The sequence below is a fragment of the Mastomys coucha genome, unplaced genomic scaffold (genome assembly GCF_008632895.1).
Source record: "Mastomys coucha isolate ucsf_1 unplaced genomic scaffold, UCSF_Mcou_1 pScaffold23, whole genome shotgun sequence".
Classification (NCBI taxonomy): domain Eukaryota; kingdom Metazoa; phylum Chordata; class Mammalia; order Rodentia; family Muridae; genus Mastomys; species Mastomys coucha.
The window spans coordinates 26,377,771-26,405,667 of record NW_022196906.1 but is presented as its reverse complement, the minus strand read 5'-3'; the positions used below and the strand labels follow the sequence as shown (position 1 = coordinate 26,405,667).

At 46.9% G+C, this 27,897-nt stretch overlaps 1 protein-coding gene across 1 annotated transcript; it reads left to right on the top strand.

The window, feature by feature from the left end:
- Nucleotides 1-843: 843 nt before the first annotated feature.
- On the top strand, nt 844-27,897 carry Kcnj5 (potassium inwardly rectifying channel subfamily J member 5). Its single transcript, XM_031345352.1, has 3 exons — nt 844-1,058; nt 22,454-23,392; nt 27,550-27,897. Exons 2-3 carry the CDS (start codon nt 22,456-22,458, stop codon nt 27,861-27,863), a joined length of 1,251 nt encoding a protein of 416 aa, XP_031201212.1. The 5' UTR covers nt 844-1,058; nt 22,454-22,455; the 3' UTR covers nt 27,864-27,897.

The window sequence follows — 27,897 nt, the reverse complement described above, 5'->3', positions numbered from 1 at the left end:
GACTACCCAGGAGAAGGGGGCCTAAGCAGAAGACCCACTTCCCTTCTCTAGACTTTCCGGTCATAATCCGGTCACAGTCTCGAGAGCCAGACCCAGCTTTGGCTAACAGCTTAAGGTGCCGCCTGGACTGTGACTTCGGACTTCCTGGGGAATGCCTCCACCTGCTGCATCTGGTCTTTTGAAAGGCACGGAAGTTCGGAAGTTCGGTCAACAGCCCCCTCAGTGCGCCCAGAGTGAATGAGCAGTCCCTCCCTGCACGACTCTGAGCCTGCATTTTCTGCCCTAAGAGTTCCTTCTTTCTGCTCCTCCGCACCCTCTAAACACAGGCACGCGGGCGCTCACACACGCGCGGGGGCGCTTACACACGCGGGCGATCACACACACACACGTACACGTGAGCTTTCCCACATACACAGGGGAGGCTCGCACACACTCACATCCGGCCGCGCAGGTCTCTGACCCTCGCTTCAGCTCGGCCAGAAGCACCAGAGCATCAACAAGATCTTGGAGGGAGATGGTGAAGGGGGAGTAATGGGCAAGGGAGTAGAGAGGAGGCTGCCCACTCTCTCCGGCCCTGCGTCCAGCACCGGACTCCTTCCCTAGAGACTGCTACCCCGATACCAACAGCCCCCACCCATTGTGCACGCATTTCCCTCATTGCTGTCTTTCCTTGTGATTCTCCTTTGCCTGTGGCCCTTTAAATTGCGTTCTATCCAGAGATTCAATTGTAGGGGGACAGAGGGAGGAGAAGGGGGGGCGCGGCGGCGAGAGGGAATGGGGAGGGAGAAGAGAGGAGGGCGGAGAGGAGAGGGACAGCAGAGAGCCTCCCGCTGCTCTCTCTAGATAGAAGGGCGAGGCAGACCGGTGAAGGGGCGGGAGGTTTAGACGCCTCTGCTAACTAGACCTGCGACACCAGAGTGGCTCAGGGCGGCTGCCCGTCTGTAGGCAATGCCTGAGGCTAGGGAATCCCCAGGAGAGCCCTGAGAGCCACCTGCACCATACTGGAAGGATCACCAGAAGTTAGCCCCAAGGGTTCAGGGGAGCTCTCTGCGCTACAAGTAAGTTGTCTTCTTTCTCTTGTGTCCCTCCCCAGCCCAGCGACTCCCCAAGCCGGACCCTTCCTAGGTGTCTGGTGACTCTAAGGGCAGGCTTTCCTCAACCGGAGCCTGTCGGGTTGAGACAGGATGGGAACAAGATCAGGCGGTCCAAAGTTCAACAAACTGAAGCTGGCCTTAGCTGCCGGCCGCCTCAAGATTAGGAGTCCAGCCTCCCCAGGACCATAAACGCCCCGCTCCCAGCACCAGATCCAGCACCAGATCCGGATACCTGCGCGATGGAAACCTTCCATCTTTGGCTTGCCTGGCCAGGCCTTGGGAGGAGATAGAGAGAACCTTGCTCCCAGAAACAGCTCTACCTTCAAGTGGGGACAGAGATGGTTGGGGTAGGGCAACCCCCTGGGCCGTAGACTTTCCACCCCAGCTGCTTTCTAATCGAATTGGGAAACTGCTTTTGTGGTACCAGTCTTCTCAGTGTTGGTCTCTACCTTTCCTTCCTTCCTTCCTTCTACCTTGCTTTCCTTCCTTTTAAAACATTTCTGCAATTGTTCGAAAGAAGGGTTAAAGATAAAAGCTGGAGGAAGACAAGCACACTGTAGCTGTTTCCTGATGGTGTCTCTCCTTGGAGATCTGCTCTGTAGCCCCTGATTCTGTCAGGGCCTCCTTCAAACGCAAGGGCGGGCCACTAGGAGGAGGTGTTTCTATCCTGGGACTGTGGAGTAGTGTTCAGTGTTGGCTCCTCCAAATTTCATGGGATATTCCCAAAAGGCAGTGGGAGGCTCTAGCCTGCCTAGCATCCATACCAAGAGCCCGGGGCGCCATCAAGGGGAACCTTTCAAACACCAGGCAAACAGTGGGAACATGCATGTTCACTCTGACTGTTCTCAGTTTAACAGAGATAGCAATCCTGTTCCACAGGTTAGAGATGGCAGCCGAGAGAGGGTGGGTAACTTGAGTTTACAGCAGGAGATTCTCAACAGTATCTGACTCCAAAGTGTAGCTATTCTTCTTTATCCTAAGCAAGCTGCCTGGGACAGGAAACATGGGAATCCATGTGGAGAAGTAAGGGAAGGCAGCGAATATTTACCGAACCTACAGAACCGGGGTGTTGAGCTGGGACAGGGTTCTGTGAGTTAACCTGGATGCAAGGCCGTGGGGGTTAGAACCAGGTTTTCTTGCCTTCTAGAGGGAACAAAACGAAAAGGATCCCTAGGCCCTAAAGGGAGGTTCTAATCTTCATAAATTGAAATCCAGAATTTATCATCAAACACTAACCCTGTAAGGTGTTCCTGGGATCCATGCCTTTGCTTTGGTACATTCTCTCTCCCCCTCCTTTGTCATTTGAGAGACAGGATATCTCTATGCAGGCCTGGTTAGCCTAGAACTCACTATATAGACCAGATTGACCTCACAGAAATCTGCCCACCTCTGGAGTGCTGGGATTAGAGGCATGAGCCACCAGGTCTGGTGTACATGCACTCAGTCTTGAGTTCCATCCCAGGGTTTCCCAAGCTCTGGCAGGTGAACAGAGCACAGTGATGCTGTGGCATTTAAAAAAGGATTGAATTGGGCTGTGCCACCAAAGGTTTGGCTAGACTCCTTGGGATCATACACTTTTGAACAGGTCTTACAGGGAAAGGCTCAGCTTCCAGTGGGCATCGTAGGGGACAGGGTGTACTTGGGAACATGGCAGCATCCCACCACCCTTGAAAGAGGTACTATCACAGAGATTATTTCATCTTCCAACAACACCAGCCATCTTCCCCAGATTTACCACCTAGCTGTCCAACAGCGAAAGGGCCCACCACTCTGCCACTGCCTCTCCAAGATGGCTACCTACTGCTGGCCAGGCACTCAGAAGCAGCACTTCTTGCTTAAGAACACAATCTGTTTTAAACACAAAATGAGTGCGTTCTATGTATGCTCCATCTAGCAAGCAGGTCAGTTGTGGGAGGAGAGAAGGCAGGAGGGAGGGCAGGAGATGGATGGAGTTGGTCATCCCTTCTGCCCAGAGCTGCCTGCTGCCTCTGTCCAGAGTTGCCTCAAAGCAGAAATTCCTACTCTGTGTAAAGTCAGATCTCAGAAGGATTGCCCAGTATAGAGTCCTCTGAGGCTTCCTTCCACATCCTGGGCATTCAGAACACCACTTTTCATAGGTACCATGGACATAACAATGTATCCTTGTGACTGTATCCTGTTGGCCTTGCTTCCTCTGGTATATGATACACAGGCTGCAAGGACCATCTACAGCCGTGTAAGGGACCTCACACATGCATGACTGAGTTTCTGATCCATGAATTCAACTGAGGAGCCTTCTAAGGCTACTGTGGATATCTGTGATGAAGTTTAATACATAGCAGTGTGCTCGGTCTCTGGTTCCCACTCCCCCCTAAGATGCTGGAAGTTCAAATACCTGAAAACTTCACCCACTACTGAACACTATTTAAAGTCAGCTCAGCATCCAGTTGATCACCTAGCACGCACTAGGAATACATAATTGTTGGAGCTTTTCGAATGTAATCATTTGGGCAGGGTTGTTTTCCATTTAAGAGAACATTAGCTAAAGCTTACCTGTATTTTCCAAGCAACTGCTGACCAGATGTTTAGGCTGGGGGTGAGGGACAATGGGGTGAAATTGAGTGGGGACAGGAATCTATGGGTGGCTCAGTACAGACATTTTTAGATTAAGCTTTTCACTGGGTGTGAACTGGTCACCGAGAGGCAGTGTTTCTGAGGGGAACCCATCATCAGCTGACTACTAAGACACTTGTGAGCCAGAGAGAAATTTTCCCTTCTCTTTGTCTTCCTTTTCTTCCGCTCTAGAGACAGGAGAACGAGAGTTCAGATACAAAGATTTACAGGGAGAAATGTGAATAAAATTACCTGAATGTATTTTTTTTTCCGAAACAATTTAGGAAGTGGGATTTCTTTGAAATTATTTTAAAAGCCAGGAGAGGAAAGGCAATGGGAGGGACTGGGTGGCTGTCCTAGGTGCCTGGTTCCTCCCACCTTGACTCTCTGATAAGAGAGCTATTCTTGTCAACAGTGCCCAGGGTGACATCAGCCTTTGCCAAGTGCTGTGTTAAAGCTAAATGTCAGAACCAAACCTTTAACACAGGACCCTGGAGATCCTGGCTAGAGCTTAATATTAAGTTCTACTGTCAGTCCAGACCAGAACAAGCTGGGAGCAATGGTCAGGGATAATCTGACCAGTTAGCAGGTAGTAATAGCTCTTCCTAGTCTCCAAGGACAAGAGAGTCTGGGAGAGATGATAAAGGAGGCAGAGAGGGGCTGAGACTGGCAGGCACCTCCGCGTGGCCCTGACTTAGCTGTTTAGTCTGGGGATGCTGTCTGACTCTCAGCTTCTTTCCCATCCCAGGCTCCCAATCTTACAACTAGCAAGACCTTAGTGGGAAAGGGGCAAAGCAAGAACCAAGAGGACTCAGATGCCATTTGAGGCTGAGCTTGGGTTCTAAGATTCCATCTCTTAGCCATCTTGATACCAGCTCTGGCCACTAAGAATTCTATACTTAATCTTGGTAGGCAGTGGGTCAAAAGAGTGACCCAAGTCTGGGACTACCTCTGCCCTAAAAAGGTGGTTGTCTCTAATGCAAGAGAAGCCATGGATGTCCAGGTCTCTAGGGCCCTTTGCAAAGAAAAGCTGTCATGGCAGCCAGCTAGCTTTCTTAGCAGCACACAACCCTCGCTGAACAGCAGCCTTCCCTGCCCTCGTCAGGTGGGTTTGCTTGTTTTGTAAGTCTGTCTTTTTCACATGAACCAACGAAAGTCACTCACGTCCCTTCAGACTGCATGTGAAACTCCCGCCTTATGCAAGCACTTGAGACAGAAGATGACTCGTCTGTACACCTTGCTTACTCTACCCTGTGAGGGGGTGTGGTGTACAGCCTGGTTGGCAGGTGACAAAAGAGACACAGGTAGAGAGTGCTTAGCAGGGCAGCCTCAAGGAAGACAAGCAGGGAAGGCTGCTATAGGGCCTGGCAAAAATAGATCTGCTAGTGGCCAGGAGGAATGGCTTGCAGAGGAATGTGTACCTGTAGACAGGTCAGTAAGGGAACATTATGGAAGAACAGAGGCTGAGAATTGGGGCTGGGCATGACAGTCCTGCGGAGCCTAGCCCCACCTCATCTGTGGCTCTCCCTCCACTTCTGATAAACACACCAGCACCATTTTATTTCCCCACCCCCTCCCTCTCTTCCTCACCTTGCACCTCTCACTCTCTTTGATTACCCTGCCTTTCAGGGTCTTCATATCTTAGCCCACACCCCTGCCACATTTTTATAACTATGTTCACCATTCTTTCCTGTCTTTTAATAAACTTTTTTTTTAAGATCACTATAGACTCGTATGCAGTATAAGCAATAACCATCAGGCTGCACTACCGTATCCTTACCTTCTTTCTCTCAATACGAACATGTCGTAAAACTGACCAAATGCTTGCCAATAAACCTATACAAGTGGGCATCTTGTGTGTTTCCCCAGTCACCCTGCCCACTCCTCAACCCTGGCAGTCTGCCTCCTCTTTCTTCTTTCTTTTTTCTCTTTTGTAATATCAAAAATGTAATATAAATATGAAGATAATAGGGGATTGACTGTCTTCACTCAACCAAATCCAAAGGAGATTCGGATTCCTTTGTGTCTGTGTGTCTGTGTGTCTGTGTGTCTGTGTGTGTCTCTCTGTGTGTGTTTGTATGTGTACATGTGTGTGTGTGTGTGTGTGTGTGTGTGTGTGTGTGTGTGTGTAAGATGCTGCTGAGGCCCACTGTATGAAAACATCACAGTTTATTTAATCATCTACCCACTAAAGGGCCTCTGAGTTGGTCACAATTCAGAACTGTTATTAACAGTACTTCTATCAATATTGATGAACTGGTTTTATGTGAACCTAAGTTTCTATTTTTCCACAATGAATGCCCAGTAATGCAATTTCTAGGCCAGAGAGTAGTGATGTGTTTAGTTAATTTAAAAAAAAAAAGTCAAGAAGATGTATAAAGAGTGGTTAAGAATGCTCTTTCCTCTTTGGGTAGAACGGAATTTGGTTCCCAGCACTCACATCTGGAAGATCACAGTCACTTGTAACTCAGGTGTGCCATCAAGTCTTCTCATGCTTGACTCCACAGGCTGTCCTGGCAGGTGGAGAGTGTGGTGGACTGCTATCTGTCCAGGTAGAGCAAGCAGCTGAGGCTGGCCTGGTCACACGAGGCTGGGACTACTTACCAGATTGGAAACTGAAATCCAGAATGTGCACAGTTCCTAGTGTCCAGGAAGCCTGGTTCATCCTTAGCACTGTATAGGCAGAAGGAAAGAAAGAGAAACTAGATGTGGAGTCTCCATTCCCTTCCTCCTGTAGGTTCAAGACTGGGCTAGCCTAGACAGGGCTATCACAGAGAGGGAGTCTTTGCTTGATAGTTGTTGTGTTTTATAAAAAGAAAAAGAAGGAATGTGTTTGGTGGAGTATATGTATGGTGCGAGGGGGCGGGGGAAGTAAGGGAGTGTCTCTGCAGGCCCGTGCTGAGGCATCCCTTCTCTCTGAGGTACCAGCCACATGACGGTATAGTATAGAATAGAAATTATTAGGGCATGGAGAGGGCAGTTGAGAGGGTAGTTGAGACAGACAGAGAGAGAAGAGGAGAGAGAGAGAGAGAGAGAGAGAGAGAGACGGAATAGAGGAATAGAAGAGTAGAGGCTGGCCATGAATATGTGGAGAGAGAGGGGAAGGGAAGGGGAAAGAGAGCAAGAAAACAGGAAGAGAGAGAAAGGAGGGGACAAGCAGCCCCTTTTATAGTGAGTCAGGCACACCTGGCTGTTGCCAGGTAACTGTGGGGCGGAGCCTAGAAGAAATGCTAATAATTAGTGTACAGACCCCACCTGCACCGGTAGGTTTCAACTGTAATTTTGGGAGCCTTACCTACTGTACCCTGCCTGGTTCCCTGGTGCTTCCCCACACCTGGCGCATTTTTTGCCCTCTCACACCTAAGTTTTTCACCTATACATAAACATTTGTATATTCACCTCATCTGCTTTCTTGCTGTTTTCTCTTAGCAGTCTGTGTGGTACTCTCTAGTCATACTTCACCAGCCCAGGAAACCTGTCCCCTAGGCCTTAGAGAGGAAATGAGAGGTTTTTCACGTTGACTTCATTATTAATCCTCTTTATTATTTAATGCAGAATTCATACAGAGCACGGTTACAACGAAGAAATGTATTAGAATTACTCTATTGGCTTTCATAGACATAGCGAGCTTACAAAGAAAAAATGTGGATACAAATGTGGGGTAAATGTAAAATGAATTAATTTGCTTTTCAAGCCCTTTTATGCATGATCTTTCATGCATCTTCTGCAGGGGACAGGGAGACTGCCTGTGGGATCTGCAAGCACACCACAGCCGAGTATCAAAGTGAATGGATGTGAGGAGCTGTGGGTATCCCTCAGCAGCTCTCTAGAGAGAGCCATAAAATTTCCCAGCTTAAGGAAGCTGGCAGTCAGTCCTCTCCAGGATGTACTTAAATGGTTTTTTAACTCATTTTTTTTTTAACTCATTTACTCTGAAGGACTGAAATCCGTAATGAGAATGCTAGATCTCTCCTCTCACAGTTGCAGATAGGAAAGCCGTCTCCCTAGAAAACTTACAAATACTACTTCGTCCCTTCTCGGCTTTTTATCTTAATCACAAACTCTCAGTATTTTTGTTTCTATAATGACAAGATGGCCTGGGGATTCGTCCAAGCCACTTCTAATTGGTTCTTATTTCTCTCCAGTCCCCAGAAGCTGATGCAGGAGGCTATAAGACTTCCTCAGACAAGTGATAGTGAATCACCTAAGGATGTTGTGGGAGCCAGCAGCCAATCACCACTTTCACCACTTAGCCTGAGGCTCTGAAGACCTCAAGCTCACTTTCTGGTGCTCCTGTGGAGCCACCTGACCCTTTTGTTTTTGGCCCTAGAAGTCAGGGCCACCTGTGAGACCTGTTGTGAAATCATTCAGTGTCCCTATTACATCCTTGTGTTTCTGAGGGTATCTTCCTAGGAAGAGGGGCAGTACCTGTGCTCTCTCAGGTACCTCCACTCTAAAAGGACTAATGTTATCAGAGTCTCATGAACCAGTGAAAGAGCTTTGGAAGACCCCCATAGAACTGCAGAAGCCACTGCTGTCCCATGGTGATAAGTCTGTACCGTAGTTGTGTCAGTCAGTATTGTTTCATACCTCACCTGCCCTGAAGCCATGCCAACTAAAGTGAAGTGGGCAGGGATATTAGACAGGGATTTGGTAAGATGGGATCTCCTGATAAGATGGCAAACAGTTCTTCAGCCCATGTCTTCCATGGGCACTTTTCAGTTTTTACAAGGCAAGAGACGAGGATGGGGAGCTATTGAATAACATGTTACCCAAGGAACAACTGTAGCCAGGAAAGGCAGAATTATAATTCAGAACAGAGATCACTGGATTCTGATGGGCAAGTAGAAGCTCGGGAAGCATGGGCTCTGGAGTCTGACCCAGGTCAGCTCAGTGCTGGGCTCTGCTTCTTGTTACGTGGCCTTGGATGAGTTTCCTGCCCGCTCTGAAGACCAGTCTCTATCTGCATAATGAGTGCATAGTAGTTATTACACATTGTTGTCAAGATAACAAAGGTAAAGTTCCCAATTTGGAGTTGTCAGTTTGTGTGCACACAGGTGCATGCGCACGCGCACACACACACACACACACACACACACACGCATACACCACATCATTTCCAGAGCTTTTCTGTAAAGAAGTCAGTACAACCTGCTGCAAGAGATACACTGAACACATGCTTAAAATAAAGTGGAAAGAGTCTGAAGCCATGGGGACCATGGCACTGACAATTGTTTCTATGGATGTCTTGGTATATAAGTCCAAAAGAGGCTCAGCTGAGTAACTGCAGCAACTTGAATGCTCTGCCTTCCTTCCCAGCTTGACTCAACAGTTTATGGCCTATGCTGAAGCCATTTGAGGGCTCTCCTCCCAGGAGCCGAGGCAGCTAGGGTGCAGGCTAGGGGTGTCCTGAACAGAAGAGAAGGCATGTCTGACAGCTGCCCAAGGACCAAGTCTGAGCAGAGCTGATGGAGAGAAGCCCTCAGCTAGCCCAGGCTTCTGCTCACAGCTCCCTTTTATGGCGCTCTTCTCAGCCCATAGCCCAGCAACCACAGTCCTGCCAGCCTGCAGTGATGACATGTCCCTTCTGACACTGACTATTCCTAGAGTCACACTGTCCCTGGCTCTACACTCCACTGAGTGACCTTTGCCCTGCTCCTGGAACGTGGCCTGTGCTCACTCCCCTCTAAAGCCACACGTAATCTTATCACTACGGCTATGGGAAAGCCTCTGCCTAGGGCCTTCTGCTTAGAGAAGAGATGAGAGAACCATGCACTCCCCACGCTCTCGTGAGCCCCTAAGAAACAGCAGTTCTCAAGGGATAAGCACGGGAACCTGCATTCAGCTCCACAGTTCTGCTATGCCACCATGACTGACTGCTAGTGATCAGCATCCACTGCACCTGAGACAGAAGGTAGCAGAGAGGTTGCCTACTCTACTCTCTGTCCTTACAGCTTCCCTGAAGGCCTTGCATTTGCAATCAGAACTCTCTTCCCATTGAGAACCCCACCACTACCATTAATAAGATGCAGGACATAGTGCACTGCTTTCTGTAACCCTCTAGAAGGGGTGCTGGCTGGTGAGGAAAAGGTACATTCTTGGGGTACAGGGTGCCCTAACAAGCCAACTGCATGCAGAACGGACTGGGAGGACAAGGCTGTAGAGGATAGGCAGGGCTGGTGGGAGCAGAGGAAGATAGCCCTTCACCTAACTCTGTTGGGGAGTGTGCCTAAATTGAAGCCCTTGCTTTCTTCTGCCCTGACTGACTGCAGGTGCTCATGGCACTAAAGAGAGAGAAAAGCTTTGAGGAAAATGTGTGCATCACCATCACTCAAAGTACAGTCTACCTTTCCTGGGAGGAGAAGGAGCCTCTCTAGCTCAGTAGCCCAGAAACGTAACTTAGAGACAACAGACGGACCATGCCTCACAGAGGTCTTTTCTTTACATTGTATACTATTTCCAAAGTTCATTATCACCACAAAAAATTGAATTTCTGCTTTCAGTTTGCTTTTTGAAAAAATTGAGAAAGAGTCTTATTCCATAGCCTAGCCTGGTCTAGAACTTGCTGTGTAACCAAGGCTGCTCTCACATTTAACACCCCAGTACTGGGGTTAGAGCCATGTGCCACCATGCCCAGCTTCATCTTCAGATATTTTCATTTCCAGATTTTCTAGAAGAAAATAGTGGAGCCACAGTATCAGCTCCTCAACATGCTGTCAGGACACAATCCTTCCAGAAGTGCACATGTAGACGGCTTGCAACAGTCTCCACTGTGCCTTCCTATGTCCCACAAGCTTGGAACAATTTTGTTTACATTTACCATCTGTTTCGATAATTGCTTTTTCCTAGACTAAGGAGAATAAAGTATTTCTAGTCTTTAGGCACATCATCCAATGCAAATCAGGTCTAGAGACACATACTCACAATCCCAACCATACTCCAGAGGTGGAGACAGGAGGATCAGAAGGTTCAAGATCCTCATTGGCTTGAGGCCAGCCTGGGGCAGTAAGTCCCCATATTTAAAAAATGCAAAACAGGGTATGAGAAAACATTACATCTGAATTAAAATGTCAGAAAGGCTGCAATCTGCATCAGTCTGATAAGTAGCTAGGCAGCATCCTCCAGGAGGAGCCCAGCCCAGCCACTACTCATTGGCCTCTCCTACCTGCTTTTGTAGGCAACAGAGTTCCGCGCTCGCTCATCGTGGCTTCTGTTTGCTGCCAGCATGCACAGTCCACTCAGCAGAGTATTCAGGAGGAGTGAAGTGTTTGCCTTTGGCTCCTGGCAGAAGCAGACTCACTCAAACGAAGAGTAACCTAGGGGTGGGTGCTAAGGATGGAACCAGTGACTGCTGCCAATGATCTCCTTTGTAGAGTCTGCTCTCTAAGCAGACACTTCCAAGAGGAAAGGGAAGGCAGCATTAGTGATTCTGTCAGGAGAGTTGATGCTCCATGGACCACAGGGATTCTCAATCTCCTTGGAACAATGAGGGACACTCGGAAGCAGGGGATGCTGACCTATGGCTCACAGGGTATCAGGAGGGAAGAGGGAGGGCCGAGAAGACAGCCCTGGGGACAGCAAGCAGAGAGGCAGCCATGCCACTGCCAGCCTGGGAAACATGGCAGTCAGTCTTAATTTAACTGGCTTCCAGACACAGATCTGTCCATATGACTGCAAGCTGGGTCAGGTTGTCTTGAAGCCATGGGAGCCCAGAGCAACATGGTCAGATTCTGAGGGCTGACGGGGAACAGCCAGCACTCAGAGCATGTCAAGACGAACCTTGGCCCTGCCACTCAGACACTGAAACCTTAAAGTAAGCCACTAATTGACTGAATTTGTGATTTGCAAAAACTATTAAAAAGGGACTTTATAGATGTGTGTGAGGTGATACAGTACATAGGCACCCAGCGGATACCTAAAGTTAGGCATTGGATCCCTAAGCTGTTACTCCTGCTTGCCCCTCTTGCCAAGGTTTTGTTACTCAAGTCCCCTATAGGCACTCTCTGTGTGACAGCTCTGCTGACCCTCACTCACCTCCTCAGCCACTCCAAGTTAAGAACTGTGACTTGGATTTCATGTCATTCTCTACAGAGCTGATCTGTTGGTCATTGTGTTCTCTAGAGTCCAGTACATTGGTTGGAAGCAGAGAATAGAACTCTAGCCTTCACCCACTTGCCTACGAGAGACCCCAGAACCAGAGCTGGTTGCCCTGTGCACTCAGGGTGGAGGCAGCCCTGTCTCTCAGGAAGATACTGAAGGCCATGAGCAATGATGTCACTGGGAACCTTGGGAAAAATGCAGACTCAAAATGCAGAAAAGCCCCAGACTCAGTAAGAACATGCATTTCAACAATAGCTACTAAGAGTGAATGGAAGGCATATCAAAGCTGGTGTGGTGAGCTACCCCCGTTCCTCTACCCCAAGGACCAAGCAAAACATAAGTATTAAGTGGGATCTCATTACCTGACTAATTGCCTGGCTGGCTGGATAAAGCCTTGTGTCTCTTTCCCTTGAGTTTTCATCCTTAGTACCGTATGCGCTGTGACCCAAACTAACCTAGGCATACCAGCCAGGAATTCAAGGATAGATCACTAAGTGGATAAACCCAATAGCTGCAATATGATGAGGCTTCTCAGCGAAGTCCCTGTTGGGGTTTTAAAGATTTATTTCTGCTGGTCTTTGCGCCATTAAGTCTCAGAGTGCTCTAAAAAGGGGGTTGCTTTAAGAATAGCTGGGAAATCAAGATTAACCCCTCTGGAAAAGCCAACTTTGTGGTGTGGTTTGCACACAGGCTCTTGGGGTAGGAGAGCATAGACTGGCCCACCATTAAGAAGGAGAGCATAAGATGAGGAGATCGGGCCTTGTCCAGTATTGAATTGTACCACTCCACCCTCACCCAGGTCCCTGAGCCCTGCTTATCCACTGTTCCAGGGACGGTACCTCTGTCTCCCCTTCTGCTTCCACCCCTGGCCTCTGGCAGTTTTGCTGTGATTTCAACATCCAGCTGGGGAAGTTTGTAAGTATTTGGGGCTTTTCTCCTGACAGCAGGGTGGCCACCAGCAGACAGGGGGACAGAAAAGATGTGAGAGGAGAATTGTGCGTTTGTTTGTTTGTTTGTTTGCTTGCTTGCTTGGTTAGTTGGTTTGGTTTGGATTTTTGAGACAGGCTTTCTCCGTGTAGCCCTGGCTGTCCTGGAATTTGATCTGTAGACCAGGCTGCCCTCAAACTCGGAGATCTGCTTATCTCTGCTTCCCAAGTGCTGGAATTAAGGCATGCACCACCATGCCCTTCGTGTTTTGTCCCCATAGGCATGCTGTCCTTGACTGCCCTCTGGCTGGGAGAGTGTCAAAAGCCTCCGTCTGTCTGATTCTGCAAAGCCAGGCTGAAAGCCTCAGGTCTCAGGACTCCTGGGTTCTCACAGGGTTCTGAGGCTTCAGCTCTTAAGGGCTCCCAAATGCCCCACTCGGGGATCACATTCTAATATCCAAGTCCATTGCTCAGAGCAGCCCTCCCGCCAAGGCTTTCTTGGCCCCACTGACCCGAAGCATCTCTGTACTTTGCTGCCTCAAGTGGTTCCTGGTAAGGGGCAGCATCTCAGGAACAAGAAGCAAGTGAGCCATTATAGGCTGCGCAGGCCAGCCTCGGAGGAACTGCTCACAGCCTCTGCCTCAGCTCTGCCTGAGGTAACCCAGCCAAGAGGAAGCAGGCTAAGAGAGTTCTCCAGACACTGTCTTGGGAGTTGAGGCTAGGGATTCCTAACTATAGTGTGGAAGGTGGAGGGATCCAAATCTACCGAGTTTACTTGCCAGCACAGTCTTGTATATGCGTGTTGGGGTGGAGGGGTTAAAATAATAATCACACCGTGCACCTTTGGTGAGATTTTGAAGCTCTTGTTTTCCCCTTTTGAAAAACAAAGACGAAAGCAGTCTCCCTCACTATGAAGGGTTTGGAGCCATGGGCTCATGAGCTTTCACCCTCAGCCTTAGGATGCACCGTGCACCTTCCTTGACTAGTGGTGCACTCAGAGTCTGTGAACATTGAGCATCCGGCTCTACCCTGTTTCCATTTTTGCACAGCAGATGACCACAGACCTAATGTTTGAGAACAGCAAGCATCCACTTAGCATCAGAGGTGCAGCCCCGGTGTGACCATGACCCTGCTCAGTTCTCACAGGGAACCTGAGCTCCTCTTTCTCCTCCTAGGGATATGACACATCCAGTCTCTGTCCTTGTAAGACTGTGGCTGCCTTGCCAACCATCTTGTCTCTGTTCTGAGGCAGTCACTTTCTTGCTGTGTAGACCCTTCTGTCTTAAAAGAAAAGAAGAAACCTATTGACTCCTGCCTCAGGAAGGCCAAGACCCTCTGAGGGCGGCTATAATTAGAGCAGGTTGACATCACCTTCAAACTGTACCAACCATGGGAGCAGAGTCCTCAAGTCCTGGGGCTTTAGGGAGTGTCTATAGGAATAGGGATCATGGGGCAACTTAGAATTTTGCCTGGTTAAATGTGCCTTCTCTGTACTGGATATAGACACCATTTATAGTGTCTCTAACACTCCCTGCTAACCAGGGCACATTTGAGAGGAGTGAGGCAGCTCAGCCACCAACCTGCTTGGAGCATTTTCATATTTTAATACTATAGTTCAGTAGTCACAGGGGAGTTGGGATCCCTTTTGTAGATCATTAGTCGTGTTAATAAAGGAGTTTAAACATAGACTCAAAAGGACACTCTTGGAGCATTTTATTATTTCTATAGGCCAGAAAGCTGAAGAAAGATATACATAAGAAAAAGAGAGGTAGCCATGCCTTTTAAGTCAGAATTAAAGAAAGCAAGCAGGTTCAGCAACAGTGATGGTAAGCAGCTCTGTGGTAGAAGTGAGAAGATCTGTAGGTTGCCCAAAGTGTCAGGGAATGTACACTCAGGATTTCAGCTGGTATCCAAGCAATCAACCAAACAAGCAATCAACAAACAAATGATACCGAGAGGAGGAAAAGAAAACATTATTGTTATTATTACTTAGTTAGAACTTAGAAAAGTGGGCACTCTTAGCAGTGCACATGCCAGGAGCTTTTTAAAAAAGTGTTTTATTTTTGTGTATGGTATTTTGCACACATGTCTGTCTGTATACCATGTTCAGGCAAGGCCCACTGAGGTCGGAAGAGGGCATTGGATCCCCTGCAACTGGAGCTAGAGATAGTTGTGAGTTGCCATGTAGGTGCTGGGAATTGAACCCAAGTCCTCTGGAAGAGCAGCTAGTGCTCTTGGCCAATGAGCCACCTCTGCAGTCTCATGGCAAAAAATGTCAAAAGTAGCTGCATTGGAATGTAAGTGCATCCTTCTCATTAGGGGTAATTGTCCCTTAAATTGACTTAACAAGCCTTCACCAGAATCAGCTTTCCTGTGCGATACTCTCCTGGCCAGTGATTGACAGGCCTGGCTGGTTTAACTGTTTTGTTGTTCTTGTTAATTAAAAAGTTTCTTGGGTGGTGCATGCCTTTAATCCCAGCACTTGGGAGGCAGAGGCAGGCAGATTTCTAAGTTGGTCTACAGAGTGAGTTCCAGGACAGCCAGGGCTATACAGTGAAACCTTGTTTCAAAAAAACAAACAAATTTTTTTTCTCATATGCCAAATTTTGATCATATTCGTTCCCCTTCCTCAAGTCCCTCCATGTGTTACCCACCTCCTTACCCACCCAACTTCATGATCTTTTCTCTCTGATTTCCACCTTCTCAGTAGACATCAGCTGGGGATAGTTACTGTGTTAGGAATGAGTCTTTTCGTCTACTTCCCTTCTCACTGCTGGGATATTTGTCTTGTTTGAACTTATATATGTCTTATGTGTGCTGCCATACCCTCTGTGCATTCATATATGTATTAGTGCCACTGAATCTGAAAAATACTGTTTCCTTGGAATCATCCACACCTCTGGCTCTTATGATCTTTCTCCTTCTGGAGAAAGAAAGATCCCTAATCCTTAGTAGTGGTGGGGGTGGGCAGGTGGGTGGTGGTATTGATAAAGACATCTCATTAGGACTGAGTACTATGTAGTCTTGTACTCTCTGTATGTTATCCAGTTGTGGGTCTCTGTGTTAATGCCAAAATCACTGCAAGGAGAAGCTTCTCTAATGAGGTTGAGCAATGCACTGATCTATGGGTACAGCAATATGTTATTAGGAATCATTTTATTGTTTTTGTTGCCATGTTTCTTTAGCAGAAGAATAGTAGCAGGTTTCCCCCCTATCTTGCAGGTAGATTTTATATCACTGAGTGATATTGATGACTACCTTTCTCCTCTGATAGCATAGAGAGAACCTTCCAGCAACATGAATGCTAGTCAGTAGGGGCGAAGCTTTCAGTTGGGCACCAGCTCAATTTCTTCACCTTTGACATAAGTGTTATCTTCAACAGTAGGCCTTACCATAGTGTATGTAGTGTAACCAATCTCATGTGATGTTTTGAAGGGAAAATCTAGAGGACCTCATTGCCAGTGACTCAACATTAATGATTTTCCTTATTTCTTTCTTTTCCAGACAGGGTCTCTCTACATAATCTTAGCTGTCCTGGAATTCATTGTATAGACCAGGCTGCTCTAGAACTCAGAGAAATCTGTTTGCCCCTGCCTTTGACTCCCATGTGCTGGGATTAAAGGCATGTGCCACCATGCCCAGCTTCAACATTAACTCTCAAAAGAAGAGATAATAGTATGTAATATTCGAATGTTTACTGCAGATCTGGACTACGGATTACTTTTTTATCTAGAAGGAAGTTATGGTGTATTACTAGGCCTCAGTAAAGCTCTGAAACATCCACCCTCTCATCTGATATTTTAAAGCTTAAATTGGAACAAAGCTGTTGTTTTCCTGGCCACCACTGATGGTCTCCCATGCTTTCAAACCTTATCTAAGCACCTAGCACACTTATCAGCTTTACCCAGAATAGTTCCCAGATCTCTCAACAGGGACATGAGTATGTCCTCCTTGGTATGTCTTTCCTCTAGTGTACTCCATCACATGTCCCAAATCTTAAGGCACACAGATGGTAACCTACCGCATGTTAGAGAGAAAAATGAGGAATCTAGAAACATGTTTGTGATTCCTATTTTCATAGATGGGAAACTAAGACTCCCAGTCCAGGGCACTGTCCACAAAGCTCCACCAAGTCTGAGTATATTGCTCTTATCAGACTGCTACCCAGAGACTCCAGGACTCCTAACATCCTAGACCACCCCATGGTCCACAGCTTTTTTTTTTTTTTTTTGCACTGTGCTGGGTGTCTTGGGACATCCTTTGCCCCCAGGTCTATTTAATGAATGTCCCTTTCACTTGTGTAGCATCTCAAATACAGCCTCTTTGATCTGGCCTCCTTTGAGTCTCTTCTCCTGTGTTCCATATCAAAGGGACAACCCTTCTTTGCTAGGCTTGAAGCTGTATTTGTGGAGACCTTTCATCATGTTGTAGTAATTCTTCCCGTCCACAGGCAAAGGGAGCGGCCAGAAGATAAGAGTGGTAACAGGGTGATCAGGTGCAATAGGATCCACTCAAGTTGAGGGTTTAAAGAGAGCCGCTAGGATACTCAGCGTGCCTCTAGCAGTCCTGTGCCTTTGTTCCTCCTTTGCTGCTACACACAGTTGTATACACACTGTGGAGTCAAAGAAACAGGGCTGAAATGTAAAGTACTGGTAGGCTGAGCCTATATTTACAGGCTTCACTGCTCTATGTCAAGCTCCCAGTTCAGGGGCTGGACTATAGTAGTTCCACAATTAATATTCATTTAATGAATGTAAAAGTAATTGAATTGATCCTAGAACCTGATTTTAAGTCTACCTATATTGCCCCTGAAAATCTGTTTGAGTTGATAGACACACAAACACTGGAAGCCAGGATTTTCCAGGATGAGCCTGCTCTTAAGTTTTAAAGAAATCTGGGTAGTAATGGTTCCATGATGAAGCAGCTTAATGCCCACCTTGTAAACACTACTGAGAATTTAGGTGCTTGAATTTTAGATGTTTCTTCTCTCTGTGTGCTTAAAATTTGGGATAATTGAGCATTACATTGCATTTATATTCAAGGGAGGAATGATTATAAATTTATACAGTCACACAGCTTAACCACAGAGACACAGTCTGAAGAAAATGCACTATCAGGTGATTTTTGTAGAGCTTGTTTATTCAAATTAAGATGGCCAAGAGCAGGCTGGATCACTACATGACATTGTCTTAGGGGGCCAGTGTTGTCTATGCTGTCTGCTGTTGATCATATCACTATTATGTGGCACGGGATTGCATTTTACTAATGTTTGTATCCCTTGTAGTATTCCCCCTGTAATATCCCGCAGGCAAGGAGGGAAGAAAACAGTAACTGAGATATAGCAAGGGAAACTGAGGCAGACACAGATAAAACTGTTTTTCAACGACCTGCAGAGCAGCAGAGCAGGTCTGTGCATATTGAGCTCAAATCCAAGTCCTGCCCTTGGTAGCTGTGATCAAATGCTGAATTGGAGGCAACTTAAAGGAGAAATGGTTTGCTTGAGCTTGAAGGTGTAGCCCATCACAGCAGAGAAGGCACGGCTGCAGGAGCAGCTGAAAGTACTCACGGTGAGAGCTTGCTCACATTTGGGCAGATCAGGAAGGGGAGGACTTTCCAGGGCTGTTTCCTTTTTGATTAAATCTGGAACTCCAACCCAGGAGATATTGCTGTCCACAATCAAGGTGAGTTTCCCCTCTTCAGGTTTGTCTCTCTGAAAGCACCCTCACAGATGAGCCCAAATGTGTCTCATTAGTGACCTACAGAATTCTTAACCCAACCAAGCTGAGTGTAAAACTTAATCATACTCTGGGTGCCACAAGGAATATTTTAGGTGTATGCATGGCTCTTAACTCAGAAACTTGCAGCCTTCTCCCAGAGCAAAACCTTTTCAGACATGGACAGAGGTATCCTAGAAAATATCATTGTGCTTCTAGTACGTTGCAGGACCCTCTCTTATAAGAAGGCATGAAGGGTATTAAAAAAAAAATAAGTACAGAAACAATGCAGAAAATCAGCAGAGCTGAAGACAGAGTGCACTTTCCCATGTGCCCAGACTACTCCTTCTCATGGCCCTTGCCTTAGCCCAGCCCGGCATGTGTGGCTGGAAGAGCTCACTACAACACTTCAGTTGGAACCCTATGTGGGCTACCACAGCTGGATCCCCAGGAGCACAGGGGCTTTGGGGTCACCAGCATACTTCACCAGTTTTAGGAATCTCTGGTCAGATTCTTGGTACGAAGACTCACCTCGGGAGCAGGACAAAATCCTATATAGTGCCCTGTAAAGCGTTTTCCTTCTTCTATCATTTATCTTTGTAAATGCCTCATTTGAGAGCAGGGAGCAGGTGGCCATGTGCAGTGTGGAAATGGCCAATGGATGGCTGAGACAAATGGCCCTTTGAAAGCATGCCTCTTCAATATGACATTTTAAAGGTTACCTTGAAGTTGCCTAGGTGGCAAAAGAAAAGATGTGCCACAGTCACAAGATTTCTCAAGATGACTAAAATTACCTTGGTTGGCCAGTGGGGCAGGTGGTTCAGTGGTCTGTGTCATTGGCATTTTGCTCTTGTCCCCACTCATCTCTACAGTCTTGTGATCTGTGTCAAGAGAACTCATACAAGACTTTGAGAATATAGTCAGAAGATGGAGTTTAGTACAGTACACCCTCAAGAGGTAAGAACAAACAATGAAAAGAGAGAACATTGTGTCAATGTACATTGTAGGCAGACCACACTATTTCTAGTAGACCTGAAATAGACAGTTGTTTTGAGTTCATATCCTTTGCTTTGATAAAATACTCTGAGCAAAAGCAACTTGTGGGAGGAAAGGGTTCATTTGACTTATAACTTGCAAGTCATCTTCCATCATTAAGGTCAGGGCAAGAATTTGGGGCAGGAACTTGAAGCAAAAGAATACTGGCTGCTAGCTAACTCTCTGGCATGCTCCCTGGCTCATGTTCATCTAGTGTTCTTATACAACTCAGACCAATTTGCCTAAGGATAGTGCCACTCACAGTGAGATATGCTCTTTTGTACCAATCATCAGTCAAGATAATCTCTCACAGACATGGCCAAAAGCCAACCTGATATAGTCAAATGCTCAACTGAGACCCTCTCCTTAGGTGACTAAAAAATGTGTCAAGTTGACAGGTGATGCTAATTAGTACAATATCTTCCCTAAGGGGAATTTTCCTGTCCAGATGATTGGTGGGCCAATTTTGACTGACTTGAGCTGGCATTGGTATGTATAGAATGCATACTCCTAGATCTGAAACCAGCTTTTAAATACTTATAAATGGATGTTCTCAGAGAATTCAGAATGTCCATCAAAGAACCAGATTTGACTCAGGTCCCTTTCCTCTGACTAATAACTAGAGTTCTACAGTTCCTGTTCTAAGTTTCACATGATCTTGATTATAAAGAAGGGTTCCATCTCTAATGTCCACCAAGCCTGCTAATTTCTAATTGGCAACCTATTAGTTTATAGAACACTCACCAGAATAGTTCCAAGGAATTCCATAAAATCCCAAAACTAGTGTTAGGGAACTTCCCACAAGGAACTGCCCACAACTGGATTCCAGAGAGAGACATACCAAAGCCTAGGGTGAACATCCAGAGTGTGTGACTGGATTCAAGCCTCCAGGAGAAAAATGTTACCTGAAAGGGGTCACAGAGTGGCAAAGATATTTTGTTTCTCAGTCAGCGCAACAAAGAAAATGATGGCCTGTGAGAATTATACATCTAGGAAATGATATTCTTGTGAAACCCAGGAAAGAATGTTTATGAAGGATGCCCTTTGGTGTCCAGGATCAGGGCTCAAAGAAAATTCTGGAATAAGCAGTCCATTTTCCAAAGCTTGAGCCATAGAACACCATCATATCTTTAGGGTTAAGCCTCTGGGCTAGAACAAGGTAAAATCAGATTCCAAACCTGTGTTGGCCAAATGCTGCTGCAAGCATTGCTTCCTCAACTGAAAAAAAAAAAAAAAGGGCAGATTAGCTCAGCATGGTGGCATAACCCAGCCATATGAGCACCACAGCCTCCACAGGAAGGTGCATGTTTGAAGCCAGCCTGGGCTGCATAATAGCCTCCCAACCCACCTGAGAGTGTGTTAAAATAAAGGATAAACAAACAAAAACTTTAACAACAATTCAAGAAAAATCGACAGATTATAACTGTCTCATCATCTGTGGCAGGATTAAACAAGCAAATGGAGCTGCATTCTCTTAGCTCGATTCCTGCCCCGGAGTAAGCTGTTCTCAGCAAGCAGCCGGGTTCACAATCTTTCCTGTCTTTATCAGAGTCTCAATGCATTTTAAGTGGGCTTGTGCAGAACGTCAAGAAGGCTATAGATGGAATACTCCAAGTCTCCTCATGTCTCTTTGAAGTGGCATGCCCTCTGAAAGCAGTCCTTTTGAAAGCTTTGGGGTATGAACATCCCATTTGTCTCAATTGCTCAGGACTAACTAGATCAGATTTTTCAAGGGTGCATCTACACAGTGGTCTGTCATTTTAATAAGCGGTCAGACGGCCCAGGCTCCCCACTCAGACAGCAGGAGTGACCACTCACTGAACCAGACACATGCTGTCTTGTCCTTTCTGTCAACTGCTAAAGGATCCCCAGCAAAAAGAAGGGAGACAGAGGGCCTTAAAGGACAGTGCAGGCTTGGGGCCAGGTGAGTAGAAACCCAACATCAGCCTTCATACACTCCTTAGATCTTCCCCTGCTTTCTTTTTTTTTCTTTTTTATTGGGTATTTTCTTTATTTACATTTCAAATGTTATCCCCATTCCTCATTTCCCTCCTCCCAGGAACCCCCTATCCCATTCTCCCCCCCCCCTAATTCTATGAGGGTGTTCCTCCACCCACCTATCCACTCCCAACTCCCGCCCTCAATTCCCCTACACTGGGGCATCTATGGAGCTTTCACAGGACCAATGACCTCTTCTCCCATTGATGCATGACTAGGCCATCTTCTGTTACATATGCAGCTGGAGCCATGTGTATTCCTTTATTGGTGGCTTGGTTGATATTGTTGTTCTTCCTATGGGGTAGCAAACCCCTTCAACTCCTTCAGCCCTTTCTTTAACTCCTCCACTGGGGACCCTGTGCTCGTCCAATGGTTGGCATCCACCTCTGTATTTATTTGTAAGGCTTTGGCAGGGCCTCTCAGGAGACAGCTTTATCAGGCTCCTCTCTTTCCCTGCTTTCTTACTCATCTTCCCATTCTTTACACAGTGGTGCTTTAAACCCTAGTGTGTGTCATGTGATCTATCCTGGGCATCTGGAATGTAGCAAGGAACAAAAGGCACAAAATCCTGCCCTTGAGGACCTTGTATCCAAACAAAATATTAGAAATCCACCTGAAGGGAAGGAGACTGTCTCAATGGTTCAGAGCACTGGCTGCTCTTGTAGAGAGCCTGGGTTCATCTCCTAGCATTCATATGGCAGCAGACAACTGTCTGGAACACTATGCCCAGGAGATCTGATGCCTTTTCTGGCTCCATTGACAAAGGCATGCACATGATGTACATACATATACAGGCAAAACATACATACGTATAAAACAAGTAAGGATGTGGATTGCAATCTCTAATTCTGGCAAGCTAGATTATAAATTATAAATGTCATTGTAAGTGATAACCCCATGAGAGTTCCCAGAAAGGTGTAGCCTCCAGGTCCAAATACTATCAGCACAGTGCACTTCACTAATGATAGTGTCATTTTAACCCACTGTTTCTCAGCTATGGCTGGTGATTCTAGGAATGCTATGAATCAAGACATGGAGATAGGAGTCACTTCCCAGGACCACAAGAAGATTCCCAAACAGGCTCGGGATTACATCCCCATTGCCACAGACCGCAGTCGCCTGCTGGCAGAAGGCAAGAAGCCACGCCAGCGCTACATGGAGAAGACCGGCAAGTGTAACGTGCACCACGGCAATGTTCAGGAAACCTATCGCTACCTAAGTGACCTCTTCACCACCCTGGTGGACCTCAAATGGCGCTTCAACCTTCTGGTCTTCACCATGGTCTACACCATCACCTGGCTATTCTTTGGCTTCATTTGGTGGCTCATTGCTTATGTCCGAGGTGATCTGGATCACGTGGGTGACCAAGAGTGGATCCCTTGTGTTGAAAACCTTAGTGGATTTGTGTCTGCTTTCCTGTTCTCCATTGAGACAGAAACAACCATTGGGTATGGCTTCAGAGTCATTACAGAGAAGTGTCCAGAAGGGATCATACTCCTTCTGGTGCAGGCCATCCTGGGCTCGATTGTTAATGCCTTCATGGTGGGGTGCATGTTTGTAAAGATCAGCCAGCCAAAGAAGAGAGCAGAGACCCTCATGTTTTCCAACAATGCTGTCATCTCCATGCGGGATGAGAAGCTGTGCCTCATGTTCCGAGTAGGGGACCTCCGGAACTCCCATATTGTGGAGGCCTCCATCCGAGCTAAGCTTATCAAGTCCCGGCAGACCAAAGAAGGGGAATTCATCCCCTTGAACCAGACTGACATTAATGTGGGCTTTGACACTGGTGATGACCGGCTCTTCCTGGTGTCCCCGCTCATCATCTCCCATGAGATCAATGAGAAGAGCCCTTTTTGGGAGATGTCTCGTGCTCAGCTAGAACAGGAAGAGTTTGAAGTTGTGGTCATACTAGAAGGGATGGTAGAAGCAACAGGTAAGACATTTTGCCCTCCTCAGCTATGTGATCCACTTCCTGGAGCTTAGCTTGCTGGGGCTCTCACAGGTGCAAATTTGTATGCAAGAATCCTAAGATGACAGTGAGAGCAGTTCTATCCCTAATGTGACCCAAGGGGCAGTTACCCAAGATAGAGCACCAGCAATAGCTAACATGGGCCGAAATCACCACCTTCTAGGCATGGTTGTAGATTTTTACACATATATTATAACATTGTGCCTCTAACACCTCCATAAGGGAGAATTCATGGTTTAGAAACAGAGGCACAGGTGTGAACAAGCACCACCGAGCCAGGAGGATCCCAGAGCCAGCCCTCATGTGCAATAGGTCAAAATGGTTCCTGTCCTACTAAGACATACATGAAGTGATGTGGAAACGTGGACTGAGTAAGAGAGGTGGCAATGTTTTAGATTTCATAGCTTTATACATCAGTGGTTCTCAACCTTCCTAATACTACATTCCTTAAATGCAGTTCATCATGCTATGGTAATCCCCACCAGCCATAAAACTATTTTGTTGCTACTTTATAATTCCTAATTTTGCTACTGTCATAAATCATAATGTAAATATTTGGTATTCAGGACATATGATATGCAACCCCTGTTGACCCACAGGTTGAGAACCAGTGCTATACATGTTGTGAACCTCATCATTAGGAGAGCATGGTTTCATTCTCTGTTGCTGTGATAAAATATTTTGACCTAAAGCAACTTGGAAGAGGAAAAGGTTTATTCTTTATTCATCTTCCAGGTCCATTATTGAGGGAACTCAGGACAGGAACTCCACAGAAACCATGAAGGCATACTGCTTACTGGCTTGCTCCCTCTTGCTTTCTCAACGTGCTTTCTTATACAGCACAGGCTCACCTGTCTCAGGGTAGTATCACCTACAGTGGGCTGGATCCCCCACAACAATCATTAAACAAAACAAGCCCCCCAGCACGCGACATTCCCACAGGCCAATCTGATGGAGATAATTGAGATTCCCTTTTCCCAGGGGACTCTGGCTTGGCTTAAGTTGACAAAAATGAACCAGTTCAGATGGTGCCCAGTACACAGCCTTTTTTAAGTTTACAGGTATTCCCCTGATATGCTTAAGAGGACCTAGGCCCCAGATCTGGTGAGAGCCACAGACACTACCCTCATGGTCAGCCCTCCTGCTTCTTGGGAAGGAAAGCACATCTGACAGATGCTGTATCAGTCCTCCTTCCCCTTCCTTCTCCTTATTTGACCACGTGGACTGAGCAGCAAGCTGACGCTGAGTGCTGACCTGTTCGAAAGTCACCCATGCTCAGAATAATGCATCTGTTTCAAAACCTTGTAAATGGCGTTTCTATGATTTTCATCCCCTTTTACAGCTATGGATCCTGGATCTCAAAAGGGCTAGACAGACATTAAGTGTCTATACTCTGCTTTCATTTAGAAGTCTCCAGTTTGTTTGTTTGCTTGCTTGCTTGTTTTGACACACCACACTGGTCCCTAAGATGTTAGAGGCTTGTTAAAGGTGGACAAGCTTACCTTGTCAGCCCTTGGAAATCTGGTTACTAGCTGGGGGACTCAGACAGGACCTCTATAGCTAGGACCTTCCTAGTTCTAAGTCAGAGTCAGGCAGGGTGATGGCAGGCCCTAGAGACTATGCCAAAGGCTGCCTGGCCATCTGCTGGAGGGCCGGAGCCTAGCCAGGAAGCATATGGTAGCAGCTGGAGGAGCCCCTGGGGCTGAGGACAGTCAGGAAGCAGGAAGCTGATTCTCATACACGGGGACTCTAGGGTCAGTGTGTCCTTGGTAACAGGGTCAACAGAGAACACAGGATCACTTTCTAGGGAAGGAGCTCCTCTCCAAGGTCCTGAAGAAGGAATAAACCATAGACAGTCTCATGGATCCTTGGTGATGTGCTCCCTACCACCAGCTGTGCCATAGGAGAGCACTCACAGACCACCCAGCAGAGGGAGTAGATGCTAACCCAGTTTGCCTGCTCCTCCTACATTTCCCTGAAAGCCCCTGTCCTATACTGTCCTGCCCTAACATAACCTGTGTTAGCTAATTTATGTTCTTTGTCTGTGGAACTATGAGGACGACTAAGACCACCTACTCACCAATGACCTGAGTTGTTCCATTGTCATGCTCATGGAACCCAGGCTTGGCATGAATTCAAGCCCAGTTTGAGCAGCATAGGTCTTCCATACCCTTCCTATATGAGTTTGGACAATGTGCTTGTCTTGTCTGCAAATGAAGAGGGTCAATCTTGTGTGCTGATGGGAAGACTAAAGGATCAAACAGAGTGCCACAGATGAGACACAGAACTGATATGTTCATTGAAAGGTAACAGTTGTAAGCTGTTCTTACAACAGGATCTGTGGCTATAGGATAGCCCATGCCATTTGCTTAAAGGACCAACAGAAAGAGCAGTGGGAAGAGTCCTGAGTGACCTCAGCAGGCACTCTTGTGGGAGTCCTGTGCTAGGGTCTTTTCAGAGTCCTGGAAGCCTGCAGGCTCTGTATCTAGTCTAGCCAGTATCCAGCTTGGGTGTTTCTACCTCTGCTGGGCTCATGGGTATACAGCCAGTATGAGGCCTGAATGGAGAGTGGGGCAGGTATCACCTTGAGAGCAAAAGAGGGATGCTTTGGGGGACCTAGGCTGAGACGAATGGGAAGCAGCTTTTGGCCTTGCTCTGGTTTGTATGGTCCCACTCCTAGAGAAGACCTATGTAGGAACTGGAAAGGAGCTAGGTGGGACCTGGAGGAGGTTTTCCTTCCTTATCTAAAGAGCACAAGCTAGTCCTTCCTTGGACAGAATGTGAAATAAACATTTGTTTTTCTGTGACCCTCAGCACAGAGGCTTCCTCATCCATAAACAAAACAGCCCTCCCTCTCTGGAGAGGAAGGAACACCTAAAAATAACCCAGCCATGGCAGGGCTTCACAGAGAGGGACTGGGGGCATTAGAGCATCCTGAAATACAGAAGCCAGGCTGGGTGTTAGTTTGCTCCCCTTCCTGTGCATATGTGAGTTTATTTGTGGATACATGTTCATGAGTGTGCAGGCTTCTGGGATATTTCCACCCAAAACTATTCCCCTGTATTGCGAATGCCTGCCAGCTTCTCTCTGGTCCCTCACCCTGAACTTATCTTGTTCAAACCCTGGTCCTGCCTCCTTTCCAGTCTCGGCCAGCTACTCCTAAATGCTGCTTTCAAAAATGATGTCCTTGCCTGCATGTATTGCATTTCCCCACCCTCTTTAGCATCCAGAGTGTATTCTAGAATCTTGCTTGTTCATTGGTCATTTTCTTCCCTCATAGTAGTTTGAGCTCCTCCATAAGGATCATCTCATATACAGTCTCACCTTCCAGGTCCCTGACACAAAGAAATTCAAGAGATGCCTGAAAAATTGTTGGAGGAATTGATGACTGGATACATGGATAGTTGAAGGGATGGAAGGTGCCTTAGCAATTTTTCTATTGTTGTTAAGGGACACCATGACAACTTACAAAAGAAAATTGGGGCTTGCTTACAGGTTCTACAGGGTTAGTCCATTCATATTATGGCAAGAATCATGGCAGTGGAAGGGAAGGCCAGAATAGTGCTGGAGCAGTAGCTGACCTTACATCTTATCTACAGGTATCAGGCAAAGAGAGAGAGAGAGAGAGAGAGAGAGAGAGAGAGAGAGAGAGAGAGACAGACAGACAGACAGACAGACAGACAGACAGAGACAGAGTCAGAGACAGAGACAGAGACAGACAGACAGACAGAGACAGAGATAGACAGATAGACAGAGACAGAGACAGACAGAGAGACAGAGAGACAGAGAGACAGAGAGACAGACAGAGACAGAGACAGAGACTGGGCCTGATATGGGCTTCTGAAACCTCAATTCTCAACCCCTAGTAAGACTGCTAAGATCACACCTCCTAATCCTTCCTAAACAGTCTACTACTGGTTAGAAGCCAAACATGCAAATCTATGAGCCTAAGGTGGCCATTCTCATTCAAGCCACCACAGAGGGATAGATGGATAGATGATTTAATGGCCTAATATTGGCTTGATTGAGTGACTGAATGAAAGGTAATGAATACATAGTTACATGGATAGATGGATGGATGGATAAATGCTTTTTAATGCACATGGCTTCTGCTTCCCCAGGCATGACTTGCCAAGCACGGAGCTCTTACATGGATACAGAGGTGCTCTGGGGTCACCGATTCACACCAGTTCTCACCTTGGAAAAGGGCTTCTATGAGGTGGACTACAACACTTTCCACGACACCTATGAGACCAACACACCCAGCTGCTGCGCCAAGGAGCTGGCAGAAATGAAGCGGAACGGTCGGCTCCTCCAGTACCTTCCCAGTCCTCCCTTGCTTGGGGGTTGTGCTGAGGCTGGGAAAGAAGCTGAGGATGAAGAGGATGAGCTCAATGGACTGAGTGTGTCCCAGGCAACCAGGGGCTCAATGTGAATTCTATGCGCTACTCAGAGCCTTTTCTTGCCAG

Excerpts from the sequence above, each read along its gene's own strand:
- Kcnj5 (XM_031345352.1), top strand. The coding sequence starts at position 22,456 with ATGGCTGGTGATTCTAGGAATGCTATGAATCAAGACATGGAGATAGGA. Across the intron at positions 23,393-27,549 it reads AGGGATGGTAGAAGCAACAG|GCATGACTTGCCAAGCACGG; the intron begins GTAAGACATTTT and ends CTGCTTCCCCAG.